Source organism: Tyto alba, unplaced genomic scaffold (genome assembly GCF_018691265.1).
Source record: "Tyto alba isolate M040663 unplaced genomic scaffold, T.alba_DEE_v4.0 Super-Scaffold_1000006, whole genome shotgun sequence".
Classification (NCBI taxonomy): Eukaryota; Metazoa; Chordata; class Aves; order Strigiformes; family Tytonidae; genus Tyto; species Tyto alba.
This window is the reverse complement of record NW_024881272.1, coordinates 24626518-24646822: the sequence shown is the minus strand read 5'-3', so window position 1 is coordinate 24646822 and position 20305 is coordinate 24626518. Positions and strand designations below refer to the sequence as shown.

At 39.1% G+C, this 20305-nt stretch overlaps 1 protein-coding gene across 1 annotated transcript in view; it reads left to right on the top strand.

Moving 5' to 3' along the window:
* Positions 1-20305, top strand: part of EIF2B3 (eukaryotic translation initiation factor 2B subunit gamma) — a 102959-nt gene that overhangs the window by 5730 nt on the left and 76924 nt on the right. The window contains exon 3 of the mRNA XM_033000813.2: positions 15810-15969. Coding sequence (XP_032856704.2) covers positions 15810-15969 — 160 coding nt within the window. The remainder of the gene's footprint in view (positions 1-15809; positions 15970-20305) is intronic.

Below are 20305 nucleotides of genomic sequence, written 5' to 3'. Positions count from 1 at the left end.
TGGGGTCTGAATAGCTAACACCATGAACCAGTTTTTCTTCACAACTCTACAACTGAGAACTGAGACTTAACATGGTGAAGTAATTTACCTGGGATCATTAGAGAGATTTGTAACAGTACTGGAAACTGGGCATATGTCTTAAATCTCTCATGGTTTCATATATAAGATCATCTTTCTATGCTGTGTGCATACTGTTTCCCCACCTTGAAGAAGCCAGCAGGACAAGAGATTAAACACAAGCTGAAGCTGTTTTAAGTGGAAACTACTCAAACAGAAACTTCAGTAGAGATGTAGTCCAGTTTCTGAATTGCAAGTGTTGTGGTTTTTTCTGCGTGTGCTAGATTATGACTTTACAAAGGTCCTCAATTTGGGAATGCATTGATCTAAATGTAAGTAACTGAAAAATCATTTTTCAGAATATGAATTAGAAATTGATAGGGATATTTTTTTTCTTTGCCTGTGTTCATATTATTTTTTGATTGGTTAATATAACTCTTGTCAATGTTTTGCACTAAGTCCAGCACTTAAAATTGTGTTGTCAAAAAGCAAGAAGTGGGTACAGGAGTTACTCATTTATTTCTTAAATGTTTTGTTTTGTGCAAGGATATGAATTTGTTTAAGGACTTTCTGACAATTATTGATCAGATCCTTTAATTGCTCTCCTGTAGACAATCCCAGCATTTCTCTAGAATGCTGTTGGTTTCAGGATCCTGCTTTAGTCTGTGTGCCTTGTGGCAGTTTCTGTGGCTATCATTTTAATGTGCAGTCTTTGTTTTTTGATATACTTTTAATGTCACTGTCAGTTTGATTCTTTTGGTCCATTAAGTTCATAGTTTTCTACTCATCTTTTGCAGGACTGATAATGAATGGCTTTTCAAAATATGAAAATGAAAGTGAAGCTGCAAAGGTTTAATTCTTTTCTTATTTATAGATAGGATTGGAAATGGTAGAACATAGACTATGTAGACTCACAGTTCATGGTATAATAACACTCTTGTTGAAACTGCAGCTCTACCACCATAGGGATGTTTACAGGTCACTGTCACCTTGTGATCTATGCTGGTGAGACATCTCTGTCACCTCATGATCTAGCCTAAACAGAGAAACAAGCCAGTCTTCTATGCCTGTAGGTTTGCATTGATGACCTGCCCTGGTCATGAAGAGTGAAGAGAGCTCCCCTATTCCAGATGGGGCCTTGACAAGAGCATGGTATATAGAGGAACTTAATGTATTTTGGAAGATGATGGTCTACTTCTGTAGCTGAGTAAATTCATTACAGGAAGATCAATTTTATTTACGTATTTAAAATGCCTTCTGGCTTTAAATTGTCTTTCAGTTGTTAATATATGCCATTATACTAGAGTAATTCTGAAGTGATTTACGTAGTGAAAACTTCGGTAGTTTTTGAGTTATTGCCTTACCTTCAGCATGGAAGTGAGACAGGTCCAGCAAGACTTACAGGACACAAAAAGAGGCATTAGCATGGACTTCTTCAATTGCGTGCCTGTCAGTGTTTGAAAAGCTGTGCAAAGTAGTAGAAAAAAAACACTTAATCTCTTGAAGACAACTGGCAGCTATGTTAAACCAAGCAACTTTGATGGATTGTAACAAGCAATGAATCAAGCAGTTAAATTCTTAGGTTCCAAATCTGTTAAAGCAGTACTCTCATGCAATTTGTTGAATTTCAGTGTCTTTGAACTTTTAAAATATTGCTGTATGTTCATGTCTATTTTCAAGAGTCTTTGTCAATAGTTACTTTGAAACTTCAGAAAATTATTTTTATAGATTAAATAACAAAGTCAGCTCTCTAAGTCTGTCATAGGTAAATATCACCTCATCCAATGTACTTTAGTAAAAGCAGACTGAACGCTTTAGGGCAAAATCTATGCTTTCTTTGTCTCTGAAGGGCATATGTTTTAGTCTCCTTCTTTCATTGGAGCTGTTTTGCTATTGTATTAATCGATTATTTGCATTAAAGAATTTTCTTGACCTGTCAGGGAGTGCTTGAAATAAAAAAAAAATCATTTAGCATAGGTGTAAACAATTATTTTTTTGTATGAAATGTAAATTAAACTCTCTCCTTCATGAAATCTCGTTTTCCACATCCATTTTTTTTCCTGTCAGTTTCTGATTCTACTTTCTTAAGGTATCTTTCCTACTTTGTCAATCACTTAGGCTGTTACTGGTCACTGTTTAATCCATTACAGGCATGGGAGGCATGTAGCCTTTGCATGCTTTGCTAAGGAGCCTGCAGAATTTGTAAGAGGGAAGAAATAATTTGCTCTCTTAAGAGTCAGATTCTCTAAAGGGTATATTTTCATTAGGAACAAATGAGCAAACAATTTGGATTTAAGGATGGCTTAAACTAGCCCTGAGCATGAACAACTGAATGTCTCTTCCATAGATGATGAGAAAACACTAAACTTGCTCTGGATTTGTCTTTAATTTTCCTCACACGTGGTGCTTCAAAATTAAAGGGTTTTACAATGAGATCAGTGTTTGGCAGTTTTAGTAAAAGAGTATGTTCAGCATGCTGCTGTAAACTGAGGATGATACTACAGGTGTGACAGAGCAGATGCTAAGGTATAATTTGATAACTTCCATGTTTGTGTTTTTATTTTTGTTTGTCATGCAGAGCTTGGTACCTGCCTGGAACAGTGTGGAAGGGGGTCTCTAAGAGGTGTGGGTTTTCTTTTTTAAAATCGTGTATAATTGCTTTCTCCTCAATAACTATCACGTGTCCTTGTTTCTGGTTTTTATTGGTAAGCAACACTGGCTTGAGCATTCAGGTGAGTTCAATATGAATAATAGGGAAATTAATGAGTCTTGACAGTTTCAGTGGTGATACCTGATACGATCTCTAGCTAGAGAAGAGATACAAGTGCTGTGTAGTGCATGCTGTGGTAGGAGATGGTGCAGTTTTGTATTTTGTAGGCAGCTTGTCTTTCAGTGGTGACTTTTTTTTTTTTTTCCCCCCATAATTGTGGGCAGTGGACTGCCTTTTTAAAAGTTAACTTTATTTTGATGTCTCTTGAAATTTTGTATAATGAAATCCCCTGCCTCACTTAGGGAGGCTTTTCCTCTGTAGCTGATGTTAGTGGACACACTTTTTTCAAGTCATAATGTAAGGTCTTCTGGTGTGTCCATCAGGGCTTTTTAGTGGGGTTATTCCCTCCAGTATGTTGTTCTGTGACTTCTTCAGTCTGTATTTATGTTTTAATTTGACTTCTACTGCCATTCTTAAAGGCTTTCTGTTGTGGTTTAGTTGACCTCCTTTCGATGATTCACAGGACCAGTATGCAAAATGTATGTACCATGACCTGCCATGTTATAGTACAGTAATAGTGTTGAGACTTTGGTTGGTAACACAAAACTCATGATTTTGGGGATTAGTAACAAGAAATTGTAATAGGAGCTAGGAGCCTGAGAGTGAATTGCAGTGTCTCAGAATGCACTAGTTGAAATAGGGTGGTGGTGAGTAGCCACTCTAATAGAGGATGGATAGGTAAATGCAAGACTAGAATGTATCAGGTAAAGTATTTTTTATGGTAGAGGTGAAAAATAACAATATCGTGTAAGGTAATGGGAAGATTTTTTGCCTGGAATACTGCACAGATGTGAAGCTCAAATGCATCAAATATGGATCAAACACTAGAAAAGGAGATAAGATATTCAGAGTGGAATATTGCATTTAAATTTGCTATGAGAAAGCATAGGCTGACAATAACAACAAAAATTTCAATCAGAGCAGAATAGGATTGTGAAACAGTTTTCCAGAGGAGTAATCAAGACAAAAATCCCCTAGCTTTATACTAGAGTGAGAAACTGTTTTTTTGTTGTGTATTTTTTTGTTTGGTGGTGGTGGTAGTTGTTGCTGTTTTTTTAAAAAACTAAGCAGTGTGATACCTGGAATGGTAGGAGGCTAAACTCTGACTCAGGAAACCACTTGGAGAACTGTGTTTTGGTGATCTTCTGCTTGTACCATTCATCAAACTGCTGCAGACCTTTTTGTGGGATTATTATTGATGGGGGGTAGGGTGGGGTAAGGTGTGTGGGGATGTCAGTGTAGTTTACAAATTAGTTTATCTGAAATGTAGGCATCTCTAATATTTGACCATTTTGTTTCCTGTGCCAAATTTCACCAGACCCACGCAGCTCTGTCTGGCGCCACCTCCCAGGCTGGGGCCTCTCAAGGCAGCAGGTTGAAAAACCTGGTTAAATCATGAATCTGTGTTTCAGGCTGAGGCAGGAGGTGGATTGGGTGTGCCTGGATCAAGCATTTGTCTTCCCTGAGTCTATATTATTTTCATCTTCTGTTAAGCATTTCTCTCCCTTGTGTCACTCAACTATACTCCAGCCAGTGATTAAAATGTGGTGTTCCAGAAGAGTAACAGCAATGGAACAATTTCACATTTTCCTTCCTTGATGAGCCCTTAGTTGTGTTAATGGAAGCCCTGACTAATATGGTGTGAATTAATCAGCATGTCTTCTGCTGCTATCACTGGTGAGTGCTTGCATGTGAAATATTTCATCTCAGGTGGTCCACCTGGTTTTCTCAGTTTCAAAAAGTAAGATTTGAAAGTAATACAGCTCTTTAAAAAGCAAAGCAAACAAACCCTAAAAAGCTACCAAAATGAAGAAATAAAAACAACTTTCATTGAACAAATAAACAAAGATTGAAACTCCAGATTGTCTTGGTATGTGCATCTTTGGGAGCCATGTTGTGGAAAGTGTGATGTCACGGTGGTGGTCTGTATGCTGCTGAGGGTCACTGATCCGTGGAGTCTTGGACGGCATGGGTAAGCGCTTCGCTTCCTCTGTTGAAAAATCTCCTTTCCAAACACATGAGGTAAGTAAGCTTGCTGTAACGGCTGGAAGGTGGAATCTGGATCCTTTTGGTACAGCTGAGCAGAGTTTGGTGAGCATGGAAAGAAAAACTTAAGTCCCTGTAATATATAGTTATGTATTTTTTGTAGTGTCAGTAAAAATAATAATAATAATAAAACCCCAGCAAATGAAATTCATTTGTAAGATACAAGGTCTCTCTCTATGAGCAAGACTTAATTAAATACTTTGTTCATCTACTTTGAAGTAGTAAAAAAAAATTAATCGTTTTTTTCCAGCAGACCTGACAGAAAATACTGTTTACTTGAGTGTCTAAAATGCAAATAAAAGTTGCTCTCTTGCTGGTTTTTCTGATTCTGCCTTTCACAGTGTTGTTAGTGCTGCATGGGAAAAGCAGGTGTATCAGATGGCTGTTCACAGGGTATGTAGCATCTTGTTTCCTTCTCTACCTCTGTTTGAAAGCTGCCACCACTGAGGCACTAGGCAAAATTTATTACGGATTGCGTGCCCAAGTCCCATTCCCAAAGCCCAGCTGATTGTCTCAGTAAAAAGCAGCTATACTGGCAGGTGCTCAGGCTGGCGATGTTGCTGGGGGGGAATGATATAGTGCTGCCAGACTGTGAGCTTGATGAGTGTGTTCAGGACTTTGCTCTGATCTTTATTTTTCCTGGCAGGGTAAGAGTTAGAGGATTCAACAGTTGTTGGTAGTTGGGATTTTTTTTTATTTTGTTGGCTCTTTTTTTTTTTTTTTTAAGTTACTCAGCTTTAGAAGAATGTAGCTAATTAAATTAATTATTTTGCTGCCAGGGTTTACTATGGATCAGGGCTAAAACACCAGAAGTTTGAATGAAGCAATTAGCTCTGAAGGTTAGGATCAAGAATGGTTATTAGGGCATTTGCACGTTGTCGGCTAAAGAGGATTCCTTCCATTATACACATGGGCAAAGCCTTTGCTGTTTTGCAAGAAGAGTCATTGACAGACCTGAGGTGCCTGTCAATTTTAATTGTTGCATCCCCCGCTTCATGTCCTTATCCTTTTCATGCTCCTGGCAACTGGAGGTCTCTACTCATGTTAACCAGTACCTCTTGTTGCCATGTAGAAGTTAATTGTCAGCATTTCTCCTGTATTACGGTATATATTTTCATTTAGACCCTGTGTGGTTTCTGATGGATTACACCAATTCAACCTATTCTGGTTGCAAATGTAGTATGCTCTTTGCACATGTACATAGCTGAAATAATTCGTTTAAAAGCATCCTGGTAAAAATCTTTTCCTGTTTTTAGGAGCTGCTACTAATATTCATTTTTGGGGAGTGAATAGATATTAGTGTTCATTTTTGTAAATCATGCTTCATTTTCCCTATTTAAAGGATATACAGCCTTCTTGTGTAAATAACATACTGTGCTATGTGTTGAGGGAAAATTACAGCTTTAGTAAAGGTAATCTCAGAAAACATTTTGCACTTTTTGTCTTTAACAACGCTTTCATGGACACATGAAGGCAAATAAGAGTTAAAATGAGCTGATAATAAAGGATGTTTATGAGGCATAGGAAGCCTTTTACATTAATATGTCTATAGTTTTCCAAAGTAGCTCTGCAATGAATGTTCAAAGAAATTAAAAGTCTGTGCAAAATGAATTTGTGCATCTTAATTTTATTTTGAAAGAGAGAGTAAGATCTTAAGCATGTGGAGAAAAAGTCCACCGTGGACTCTGCAGGACAGGAGTAGTTGTGTAGGGCTCTGTTTGGTACTCCTCAATGGTGTCCTTGCTTTGAATGTTAAGTCACTGTTTGGTCTGAGGGTTTAATAATTTTTTGCTTGTAATTTCCAATGCCCTTGGCCTTTCCCCGTGAGACTCAGGGCTCCCCCTGACTTCAGGTAGGGTGATGCTTCCACGGGCTGTTTGTACATTTTTCTGGAATAACATTTCTTCCTTGATGTCTCAAGCCTTTATACTTTGTTTCTAGCCTGCATCTACTTGTATATTTTCCTCATGTTTGGGTTTTAACAGCCCTTCCCTCATAGGAGGTTGGTGCTTTTCATGGCAGTTGTGGGCTACACAGCTGTCACAGTTACCATGTTGCAAGTGATACTCCTCAGTGAGTATTCATCCTCTGAAAGAGAAAATTGAATTGTTTAGAGCAAACACAATTGCATGTGTTAACCTAAGTAGCTCCAGTTATTGGGGAATGTGGGAGGGAGTAGATGCCAAACATCAACCCATGGAGTTACCATGCTAGAGAGGGTTTTTCTCTCTGTCTGTGTCTGGTTTTGCGGCCTGGTACAGTAGTGTAACATTGATAATAGAAAGGTGGTGCTGTGAACAGCACGGGCTGTTCCAGAGGCTGTCGCTTTGTTCAGCACTGGTTTACTGTCACTTAAATTTGATGAAAGCCAAAGTGAAGATCAATGGACTTACAGGATGCCCAGAATTTAATTTAATTCTGCATTCTTGTCATGTTACGTTAACTGGGAAACCCATGTAGGTTATCTAGTTTTTCTTCGGTTCTGTGCTGAAAAAAGGAAAAACAATTGTGTATTCATACTTTCTTGAAGCAAATTAAGGCATTCTTCTATAGTATAAATTCTGTTAGCTCCTTTGGGAAGATGGTAAAAATTCTGGATATAGACTAATAGCACTGGAAAAAGCAGTGAGGTTTTGAAGTTTTTGTAACATCTTTCTTAAGACAGCAGTTGCTGCAGACCAGATATCACTGGAAAAATTGATGAGGTGCTAGAGGAGAAGGTAGTATTGCATGGAGGATAGTGTAGGAATCTACGGTTCAAAACTGTACTTTAATGTAGCGTGGTAAGATTTTACAGGCAAAAAACCATTTGAACAAAGCTATTCACGTTTCACACAAGTGGACACAGTTCAGTGCCCGCTAGTACAAAGTAGCAATGCCATTGAGCTGTGTTTCACAGAGCCTGTGCTTTGCAGAGCAGATTGGCATTTGGGCTTTCTGTTGGAGCCAAGTTGAAATTGGGTTTTGTGTAATGACTTGTTTTAACCTTGGAAAGAGTTTCACACCATTTTTTTTTTAATTTAAGATTACGGTGATGCTGACTGTGGGATGGCAGAATGATTCCTGAGGACATAAGCTGTATATGTCTTGTTTTTCATTTTTTCATTTATAGTCTGGCTTGAGACTGCAAGGAACCACTATGATCCTCTAGTCTGTAAGAGAATTTTCACACAGTAATTAGGGCTCTTAACCCCCTAACTTAAAGATGACTTAGTGAATGTGTTTCTGAAAGATACCAAGTCTTTATTTATACATTCTAGTAGACAAAAAGTCTATTATATCCTTTAGTATTTTATTCCAGATTATACTTGTTCTCCCTCTTAAACCACTTTGCCTTTATTTCTGCACTGAACACTGATTTCTAGCCACTGAATCCAGTCATGCCTGCTTTTTGTTGTGTTGCTGAGAGATCTGCTGTTTAGGTAATTGCGGGCTGTGGGCAAAGGCCTTCTTTCCCTTCAATAAGTTGAGCCGGTTGAGCTCCATTAGGACTACTTTTTATTATTATTGTTTGTATGACTACAGCACCTGACTGCCTAAGGCTCTGCTTACATTAAGTGTTAAGCCTGGGCTTGAGCTCTGGGCTTTGGCAGCAAGCCTGCTGCGCTGCTGCTGTTGAGATTGGAGCCCGACTGTGGCGTTCTGCTTTCTGCTCATGTGAGGCAGAGTCCAATATTGCCTGTGCAGCAGGTCTGGTAGTGGTGCTGTCCAGGTAGTCCTGGAAACCTGCCTTCCAGGAATAGGAGTGACAAGGAGGGCACCATTTGTTTCTGGAGTTCTGCCTGTGAAGAAGGGACCTGTTTGTGCAGTTGAGCCAGGGGAGAATTTAGCTTGCCAGTCTTACCCTCTGTGAACTGGTAAATTTAGGGCCTGGGTTGTGGGGTGCTTCCCTGAGCTTTAGCAGGCATGGTTCTCATGAGTGACAGCGCAGGCTTTCTGGATGCCTTTAGATGGGAGAAAACGAGTCTCTTCTGTGGCATGCTTAGGATCTGTACCTAAACCCAGGACATGGCTCCTGACCTTGGACAAATGAGAGAGCCTAGTGAGATGGGGTAATGTGTGTCAGTGTATCAGTCTGGTGCCCCAGCATACTGATAGTCTGATAACTGTCAGTTTTCTGTAAGTGTAAGGGTAGCAGATTTCTTTTATTAAAAAGACAGCAGAGCCTAAAGCCATGTTCTTTATAAGATACATGTAGGTAATGGAACTGCTATCCTTTATGGATGTAAAGTAAATGGAAGGGATAGACTGTTAAAAGGAAGGTAAACAACCTGTGTTTGATGTAACAGAAAATGGAACCAGTGAAGAAGGGCTATGTGGTTGGAGGAGGAATCTGGGAAAATTATTTTTGGAGTACTGTGTAAGTAGGACAAAACTGTGTTAGAGCCAGAGGAAAAGGTGGATTGCAAAGCTTATGTTCCAGACTAGAAGTTTCACAGTTCAGTAAGTGACATAATGTCAATGTCCTGCTTTGAAAACATTCTTAATAAGCTTATGAACTTATGTTCATCTCTAAGCTTCTGCTTTTGGTTGCTGATAACTGTAAATTACCCTTTTCCACCCCACATGTCAGTTTGAGCAATAGGTAATGAGACTTCCTTCTGGGAGGAGACAGGATGCCTTCCAGGCTTGAATATCTTTCCTGTTCCTAGCTTATATGTATGTAAATTAAAAAATATTGATTTTGGATGGTAGCTCTTGAGATACAAAGATAACTTAAAATGGTGTTTTCATTGTATGATCCCATCTGATACAACGCATAAGATGAGCCATATGATGGGACCGGGGTTAAGTTTCCTCCCCAGCTTCTGGCATCTTTCTTCCAGCTTTCTTTGGTAAGATAAACAGTGATGCTGACAGGTTACGTATGTGAAGGCATTCACATTGCCTTAAGATATCCTCACCTGATGAATTCAGGGCCATCCAAGAAATTAGAAGAGACTCCCTTGGCTCCCGCATTAGACTTTTCTTTTTCTTTTTTTTTTTTTTTATCTTAAAAAAAAAAAAGCCTCTTTCACATTGCACAGTCTAAAAAAAAAAAAAGTTTCTTCCATCTTTTAGTGAGGAAAGGTTGTTGCTAGATTTCAGATTGAGGGGCATCCTGTGCCTTCACTGCCCTCTATCCTTACAACAATTATGAAGGTGCTGGTCTACAGCAAACTTGCTGCTGCAGGGTGAGTGCACAGTAGGGAAATGCTTCATGTCTGCTAACATAGTACTAAAGCATGTTTTTCTTCTGAATCTTGCTATCAAGGACATTACAAAAGCAGTATGGGAATTCCCAGCCAAGGGCGGCCATTTCAGTTGGTAGCTAACAAGATCCTACAGACATCAAAAAATAAATGAGGTTCCCTGCTCCAGTTACAGCAACAGCCATAGAGCTTCAAAGAGGTCACAGGTGTGGAAATTGGAGGACTTTTAATGGAGACTGAGATAAAAAGGGATTCTCTAAAGCCTTGGATGTAAGTTTCTGATCTGAAGAGTGGTGAGTAATGCAATTGCTAGGAGGTATCTTTGGCTTTGCCTGGAGCATACTAACAAGCAATCAAAACGCCTGCCCAGAGCCAAACTGTTCTTTCCCTTTCCACTCTTTAGAATAATAAAAGCATTGCACACAAACCCCACTGTTAATGCAACATGTGGGTGAAGTTCCAGGCTATTGTGTATAAAACTCAGTCTTCATTCCAGCAGTAATTATAACTTGTTCCTCTCTCCCCTGTTGTATGGTGACACCGCAGGAAGTGATGCAAAGTTCTGTTTGTGCATGTGTTAACTTAGGCTGAGTGTATGAAGAGAGTCTATCTAATCTCTTGATTTTTTTTTCTTTTCCTGTCAAAGTCTCAGCTGTAATACTGTGTAATTGGAAACTTTTAGCATTTAACTTCAATGTTTTGTCTGTCTTCAGTTCTGTGAGGAGACGGTTCTGCTGCTCGTGGATATTTTGCTTCTTTTCTGTTTATAATGCGTTCTGACATTTGTTTTCCTCCTTCTCTGGAGGCTGATCTTGTTCAAATTAGACATTTCCTTGCAACACATGTTTTCTCGTTTTCTAGACTGCAGTTTTTGAGGCCATCAGCAGTTTAGGTTATGAGGTCCTGCCCTTGTCTATACTTGATAGAAAAAACATAGTGAATACCACTAAAAATTCATAATTTGCTGCCAGCTATCTGTGGTAACCTTGATATCTCCTGTTTGAACAGAAGGGATCCGGCAATTATTGCTGAATATAAAAAGAGTTTTTAACATTGCCTTTGTATGTGGGGTGTGAGAACGTCCAAGGCTTTTTATTTATGCTGGTATATTACACCATATAATTGCATCCATCTTTTGATCTGTGGTATGAATTAGTTCCATTGAAAACATGTTTTCTATTTTTAAGTTGGTTGTCTTGAACTGAGTTCTTGAAACACTCTGCTTTTTGGTCTTGTTTTTGTGTAGATTTTCCATATTGTGCTGGGTTTAATATAATTGTTGACATGTTGGTTTTGAGGCTTTTTTCTTTATTATTTTTCCTCTATTTTGTATAAATCTCTTGATGTTTTATGTTAGTGTTGTATTTATCCAGATTGAGTATGTAAGTTATCTCATAATATCTGAGCATTTCACAGTTCAGAAATGTTTGATGGTAAAGTGATGTTAGCCAGTATTAGAAAGGGAGAGTGGAGTTTTGGAGGCCTTACGTGCTGTGTTTCCTTACTTGACTTGACTGAACACCGTGTTCAGCGATGGCTAGACTGGAAGCCCGTGGCTCCATCCATGGTCAGTAGGGACAGAGAAACATCTCCTTGAAACTCCAATCATTGGTGGGATGATCTCTGCAGGACCTAATTCTTCTCCGCAAATCAGCAGCTGAGTCTAAATTCTGAATTTGAATGTGTAAATTGCAAATTTGAGGTTAAATGGGATTACCGAGGCCCAAGTGACTCTTCCAAGGAGTCTCCTATTCTCCTTGGGTTTTTTCTGTGGCTCTTGTGATCCTCACAAAATGCGTAAGCTGTGCTACCAGCAAGCTAGGGTTGCAGTCCCTGTACCTGAGTAGCATTGCAGTGTTTTCCAGTCTTCGCCAACCCAAAGTCATTTGCTGTTCTCTTTTTATTATGTTTGTTGATATTTTCGTCTCATCTATACAGCAGGTTCTGTGGTAGAGCCCTGGTCTGTGACGAGGGCTCCTCTGTGTCACAAAAGTAGCAAACAAAATAGCACATAGCAAGTCTGACAGAGCAGGAAGATGCCAGAAATTCCAAGCATTTGCTTCATGCTCCATCCATTAGATGGTCCTCCTTGAGCTAAGACCCTTGCCTTGTCTTTCCTGTAGTTATAATGGGTGGTGAGAGTGCATTTGTGCATGCATTTTTTTTTTTTTTTTTTTTTTTTTCCTTTGCAGTGGTTCTGCTTGGGGTGTGTGCTTGCTTGGTTTTTTTAATCAGTTCATGTTGATTCTTATCATCTGTTTGTATAATAGTTTGGGGTTGATGTAATCATTGTTACATGTATTTCATTGAGATGTATGTGTGTGTGTACTTAGGTATTTGCATAATTCATGAAGTCAAGTATGTTCACATACCCCTTGTTAGCACATGAGTGCATGTAGTAAGTACGTACTTCTCTTCTTTGTATCAGTGGCTCACTGGGAAAGGTGCGCTGTATTTATTTGGCATGTATATATGTAAAAAACCCACAAGCTCTACCATTTATTTTCTTTCTTCTACACCCACCCTAAAAACGTAAAGAAAAACACACACTTCTGCTAGGGTTCTAGGATAGTTTATTTTTTCATTCAGCCATTAGTTTATTCGTTCAGGAGTTGTACACTGGAAAAAAAGTGCATCCATTAGACAGTGAGGGCTTTATTTATGAGGGGGGGTGGTGTTTCAAAGGGGAGGCTGTCAAGTCCCAAAAGAGCCTTTCATGGTGTATTCTCAGCGTGCTTCTGAGGCCACTGCTCTGCTCATCAGGAGGAGAGGCAGAAATGTGGGCTTTACAGAGCAACTGTGTGTTTCACTGGTCCCTGCGCTCACTGACGTTTATTTACATATTGGGAGAGTAAATGGGTAGAACAGATGGCAACCAGACATTTGGTGGTTCTGTTCCCATATGCTCCTCAGGGGTCTTGCATTCAGTTTTTGCAAAAAGCTTGTCCTATAGTGAGGAGAAAAAACCCAGGAGCCCGTTCACAACTATGAAATGCTTGTTGGGTTTTTGCTATAGTGACAGATTAAAGCATTTAGTAAAATATGAAATAATTACAAGGTTTGTTTTACAAGGCCAGATACTTGCTGCTTAGGATATATCCATTGGTGTGTCTGTCTTGCTCTTTTTATTATTATTTATTTTCACCACTGGAGTGAATGCATTTAGATTTGAAGCTGGTGATCTCTGCCTTCTACAAAATGAGTTTGAAAAGCTCAGTTTATATGGGTCTTGGATATCTTTTGGCCTTTTCTGCAAATATTGTAACTCATTTGTGCTCTTCTAAGAACAGAACAATCTGAAAATTTTGCAGGGTTTTCTAGGGTATTTAATATGTGTTTCTTTACTATTTACAGTTATGAAGTGGGAGATTTACTCCCATACTGAGTTGCATTTTTTTTCTTATTTTCTTTATGCAATGGAATGTTGGAGCAGGGCTGCTCTAGCGTGCTGGGCAACTTGCTTCATTGGGTTGGGTTTTTTTTCTAATGCATGCATGTTGTTTGTTTTAGAGAAGTGATAATTAAAGCACTTCTCCTGGGCAAAACTGTAATATGAAATACACATTTTGAAAATGTTAAAAGGGGCAATGCAAGTCAGGTTTTGAATGTGTAAAATTCTCAGTCTGCACATTGTTCCTTCCTGTAAAGCAGCCAGGTGTTCCTCAGTAAAGTGGGGAGAAATCAAATGAAAATTGAAGAGCTTGACCTTCTGCACAGCATGCCAAATCAGCAGCTCTAGTAGTTTGTGACATGATGAAATCCATTGACTTACTGGTAAACACATGAAACTGCCTAGTATTTGTAGGACAACCTGTCAAATAATGTAAATACCAGACCTCAGTTAGTCTCACCTACAATGTGGAATCTCCTAGTATTATTAGAGAAAGTCTGTAAAGCAAACCTTTCTGTACTAAAAAGTCAATGCTGAACTAGTTGGCTTTGAACCAAGATGGTTTCCAAAAGTAAAAGTAGAATTACTGATCCTCCATGAGCTGATCAACTCAGGTTTTATCAAGTATTTTCTAGTGCCTTTCTTATTTAAGTGTCTTTCAAAAAGACAAAAGTAGGAAACTGTGTCACGCCCTGCAGGGAGGTTTATCATAGTAAATGGTAGCACAGAAAGTGAAAATGGCAAATGTCAAGAAACAAACACTGTCTTCTTGAGACAGGTTTAGAAGGTTGATCATTAACAAAAAATAAAGTGGAAACTTGCTACTTTTCTGTAGGCCATGCTGCACAAATATTATGTTAGGATTAGTTTAAATGAAGATAATTGCTGAACTAGTGGATTTTTGGCAGTATATTCCACAACCCATGTGAAATGCAGAAAATAGTTTCTAAGTAAGATTTTTGTAGCCAGAGTGTATTGATAGTGTGCATGGTTAATGAAGCTGCTGTGTCTCAATATGTGACAATGTTTCTATGATATGTGCATCAGTTCTCTTAAATACATTGGAAGGCACTTGGGAATTCTTTGAAATAAAAATTAAATACAAGCCTGATAATTAATAAGACCTAACTTCCTCTTTTTTTTTTCCTTTTTTTCTCTTTTCTTATTTCATTTTTTCTTTCCCTCTCCCTCCTCCTTCTTTCCCTCTCCCTCCTCCTTCTTTCCCTCTCCCTCCTCCTTCTTTCCCTCTCCCTCCTCCTTCTTTCCCTCTCCCTCCTCCTTCTTTCCCTCTCCCTCCTCCTTCTTTCCCTCTCCCTCCTCCTTCTTTCCCTCTCCCTCCTCCTTCTTTCCCTCTCCCTCCTCCTTCTTTCCCTCTCCCTCCTCCTTCTTTCCCTCTCCCCTCTCTCTCTTTCCCTCTCCCCTCTCTCTCTTTCCCTCTCCCCTCTCTCTCTTTCCCTCTCCCCTCTCTCTCTTTCCCTCTCCCCTCTCTCTCTTTCCCTCTCCCCTCTCTCTCTTTCCCTCTCCCCTCTCTCTCTTTCCCTCTCCCCTCTCTCTCTTTCCCTCTCCCCTCTCTCTCTTTCCCTCTCCCCTCTCTCTCTTTCCCTCTCCCCTCTCTCTCTTTCCCTCTCCCCTCTCCCCTCATAGTGTATTGCTGATTTTAGGAAATGTATTTCTAAACTTAGCCCACCATCGCAGTGCAATTACTGAGTAAATCACATCCTAGATAGTATTTGCTTTTTTTTCCCCCGATAAAATAACATCGTTTAAATATCTTTTCCAGTGGTTTGTAGCCAGATGCAAAGTCAGCTAAAAAAGATTTCTTCAGAAAGATTTCTTTTCTACTTCATTATGTAACTAAAAGTAACTGTTGTACATACTGCAGAATTTCATGGCAGTCTTGGAAGCCATGGCTTCTGTGTCCTGGTTCCTTCCTGTAGGAGCAGATGATGGCAGTTGATAGTCACATATTCTTTATGGTCCAGAGCTGGATAAGCATTAACCAAATAACTAAGTCAGTAACACCAGGACTCAAGAGAAGTGAACTGGTAAAAAACAGTAACTATTTTTAGCAAAGTATGGCAGACCCGTGTTTTATAAAGTAAAAAACAAAAAAAAAAAACAAAAAAAAAAACAAAACAAAAAACAACAAAACCACACCCATACCCCCCCCCCCCCACACACACACACCCCCCAAAAAAAACCCACCCAAAACAACACAAAACAGACAAAAACCCCTCACAAAATAATAAAAAAGGGAAAAATGTTACGGTTGTGTTTGAGTCCTCAAATGCTAATCCATATGTGGTCATTTGTATCTCTGAAGGGCTTGGGTTTTTTTTTTCTTCTTTGACAGACTGATGTGTTGGTGTTAAGCTGCGATCTGATCACAGATGTTGATTTATATAAAGTTGTGGATCTCTTTCGGACACATGATGCTACTCTCTCCATGTTGATGAAGAAAGCTCATGAACCCACAGAAGTGGTACCGGGACAGAAAGGGAAAAAAAAGCCAGGTATGTAGATAGTGATATATACATTTATTTATTAATAAACGATAGAGTAACCACTGGTATGTATGATATGTTTAGTTATCAATCCCAAAGTGAAAGAAATAAAAAAGGTACAAATACCCTATTTTTCCTCAGATTCCCTGGTGGGGGTGTGACTTGGTTTTTTCCAGCTCAGAATTAAGTATTACACTCATGTAATCTTGCAGGCTCTGATCCAAAGCTCACAAGAGTTAAGGGAAAAGCTCCAGGTGACTTCAGTGAGTTTTGGATCAAACTCTGAATTTTTGCTACATATGAACATTAAAACCGTTAGGTTTTTCAAAAGCACTAAGCATCAGCCACATTATAGCTGGGAATTTTACCACTGATTGTAAGGACCAGCATTAGATGGGGAACAACTACTAGAAATTCTCCCCTCTCATGATATGTACTGAATTACTCTTCTGAGATCACATCCAGGAGCCTTTTGCAAAGCAAAACTCCCACTGATTTCAAGGACTTGGTTAGATGCTTATCTTGTCCCTCTTACCATAATATCTTAGTTAGTGTCTTGTAATCTTTAGTGTATCTATTCTCACAACACTGCTGTAAGGCAGGGCAGGGCTATTATCCCCATTTTACTTATGCTAAAAGTACTAAATACCATACAGTTCTTCCCATACCATACCTCTCATTTTCTTTTAATGATATCTGTTAAGTTGCTGAGGCTTGGTTATTGCCAACTTAGTGGGTCCTGGTCCATGATTAAAGCTCAGAGGCATTACAGTAATATGAATAAGAAAGCATAGCTTCAAACTGTTTGAGAGAGGAGTGAAATGGAAGCCAACAGTTGGACTATGTGTGTGTCTGAAAGTGGAGGAAATGTGTTTTTAAAATGTGCTTAGACTCTGCATGAAAAGATTTTCTGGAACAAAGTGTAAGGTTAGTAGGGCTGAAAGCATTTAGGACTTGGACTCTGAAACAGCTCTAAACCCCCCTGTTTTTTAAAAGGCAGTCTAAGTGATAATGGCACATAAAACATTGTCAAGAGCACTACTACAGCCACAGAGTTGAGTATTCAGGAGTTATAAACTAATGGGTCTGTGGTTAAACATCACAGAGCTGCCCAGTATGTGAGCTATGAGCACACAGGGTGGGGGTGAGGAGGTCTGTGAGGATAAACAAGATCATCTGAAGATTCTTTGCAAATGTAAACACATCAGGATGCACATGCATTCTTAATTTGCTTGTTTTTAAATGTCTGTGTGCTTGACTTTGTAGCATAACTCTCCTTACATCGCTTGTTAAAATTTGTGTATGATTTTTCAGATCTGCAAAAGACTAAACTTGAAAACATTAAAGTTTCATTATGTGTGACTGTTTTGACACCTATGGTATTTTTTCTGTGGGGCTGAATGCTAAGGTCTCCCACTCAAAACTACTCTACTTGAGCTGTCACGGATAGCACTAGTAAGTTGTTTTCTATGAACTGCCTCAGATGAGACATGAACCCTACCAGACCTTTTTCAATCATTTCCTAAAAGCAGGGGAGTGCTGAGACATGAATTTTAAAGGGTTCTCCAGGTTCTGGAGAGGGGCAGTATGTTTTAGGGAGCACCAGATCCTCCTGCCTTTTATTCCTACTTGACTGAATGCACACTATTGCTGTCAACATCATCCCAGCTCATCCCTGTCTCATTTCCCATGCTGGCTTCTCGCCACCATCAACCTCCATTCTTGTTTTCTTCGCTAAGTCTCTTTCTTCAAGGATCCTTGTCAAGAGTTCAGCTCCTTTCTCTTACATTACTCTTTTCTTTTACTACCTATCCCATCCCCTGTTCCAATTCTGACTTCTTGTCTTGACCTGCTTCATTTATCTGCCCATAGTCACCTTTTTTTCTCTCCTGATTCCTGTCTCTGGTCCAGTCCCCTTTCACAGACAGTCCCAATGTCTGCCAATTTTCAGGGACTATTTTCTTTCCCTTCCAGCCTGTCTTGCAGAGTCCTTATTTTTAGGCTTTTCTTTTCCCCTCACCTTTGTGAGCTTATGAGTTTTATTTCCTTCTAAAAAACATGTTGCAAAACCACAAGAGATCAAGCTGCTTCTTCACAGCATGGCAGTGGAGCCTCATGACTTGGGTGCTTTACTTGTACCACCTTGATGGTACAGGAGGCCTTAGATGGCACCTGCTATTTGATCAGTCCTAGGAGCTGAAGAATTGAAACAACCTTTCCTTAAGAATAAAACACGCAGGAAATTTTTCAAGCAAAAATAGAAGTCTTGAAAGAGCATGTGAAACTGCAGTTTTTCAAACATTTATAATGAAGTCAGATGACAAAAGGTATGCTCCTGATACACAGGTCAGCATCATTTACTGAATGTCATGCTGCTTCTCTGAAGAACATAAATACCAGAGCTTTTCAAGGGAAGGGCCACCTAACCATTTAAGTTTAGGCTAAACACTTTATTTCTTTAGCCTTAGAAGCAGCTGAACGATTTTTGCTCAAGTTTTCCAAACGTTCCTCTTAAAACAGGCACCTGGCACTGGAAATGTCATCTCAAACACTTAAAATTTGATGAGGCTTATAAGCAACTGAAGACGAGATACTAACGTGGAATGTGTTAGGCAGCTTTTCATAGTATATGGCATTGTTAGCTCCTTCTCTGAATTGTGCCACATGCATGCTTCTATGTACTTGCACTGTATTGTTCAAGTGTTAGTATTAGGAAATGGATCCTTAGTCCTGATGAGCCACTAGATATATTTGCAGCTTTATTTGTTGTTTCACTGTTCTTACAAATTCATTCATTTTTTGAGAAGGAGCAGCAAGACTTATTTTGCATATGTCATGGAATCTGATACAAAGTTTTTGGTTTTAGGATATTAAAGAACATTCAAGAACTGTAATATAATGAACAGTTTTTAAATTAGCATGAATTGCAGTGTTAAGCAGCTATAAATTCTAACTGATGGATTCCTGAAATGCTTGACATAACTCAGCTGCAGGTTACTGGGTGAAGTTCATTGGCTTTTATATTTAGGGGATCATATATTGGCAATAATCATCTCACTGGCTTTTTTAATTGATCATCAAGAGGCATGGCAATAAAAAAAAACAAACCACCAAACAAAAACCCCAGAGTGCTAGTGAATGGTAGTAACCCAAATAAACAGAGTGTTAGGAATTCAGACACCCGTAATGGAGCCATGTGCTTAAAGATGACCTGCACGGGATTGAGTGGAAAAGTGTCTGAACCTTTCTCTGTATAAAGGCAGGCAGAAACGATGGGGATGGTGACTCTTTCCTGCTTGTTTTTCTTGTCTTGAAAGCAGCAGGCATGTCATCACTGGTATTCCCTGTGTTTGCCAGAAGACCTCTTGGTGGTCTCGCAGGCTGCATCGTGTGAATTCTCTCCCTTAATTGAGAGGGTGGGGATACTGAATCTTTAACAAAGGTGTCTTTTTCCCAAGTGTCAATTAATTATGTTTGATTAAAAAGCATTTTAGAAAAATCTCACTGAAAATTATTTCTTCTCATCAGTGAATTGCTCAACTTCCATTTTCTTGTGATGTCATGATTTCTTTAGGTCATTAAAGTCCTTCAAAATGATGGGGACCTAATTTCTGAGATAATAAATTGGAATAGGTGTGTCAAATCCTTGTTTATCTATTGTCAGGAGGCAAAACACATCCTGCATTCCATTTTTATACTTTAAACAATTTTTTAATTACCATCACTGCAGACTTAACATTTTTCTCATACCTTCCATGCAGAGATTCTATAAACTAGTTATGTATTAATTCTTCCATTTATTTTTTTCCTCACTAAGTAATGCCAGTGTAATTTGAAGCAGCACTCTTGTATTTCTGGGTAATTGATTTTAGTAATAAGCTTTGTCTTTTCTAAATTACAAAAGTAATGCTATTTATTGGCAGCGTACAGAGAAAAACCTGACCTGTCATCCACTACAAAAAAAAAATACAGCGCACTCACATGGTTTCACTGTCTGTTCCTTACCTATCCACACAAGCAAGAGAAACCGGTTTGGTAGCAGTCATGTACCTGGTCCAGTTTTCATCGAGTTTTCTTTTTCCCTTTTTCTTATTACATAGAGCTTTGCTTTAGTAATCTAATATGTTATGTTACTGTAGGAATGGTCAGGAGATGGGCAGCCATGACCTGAACTTTGAGAGAAGTATCGGTACCTTGACCGGTCAGGGTTGTGTTTCTAGCCTGCCAGGAGACCCCAGTTAGGTGGCAGTGGCAATGGTTGATTAGCCCCTACTCTCAAACTTCATCGCCTTCCTTAGCATGAGAATTGGCATTGCTTTCAAGACTTTTTTCTGACTTTTTATAG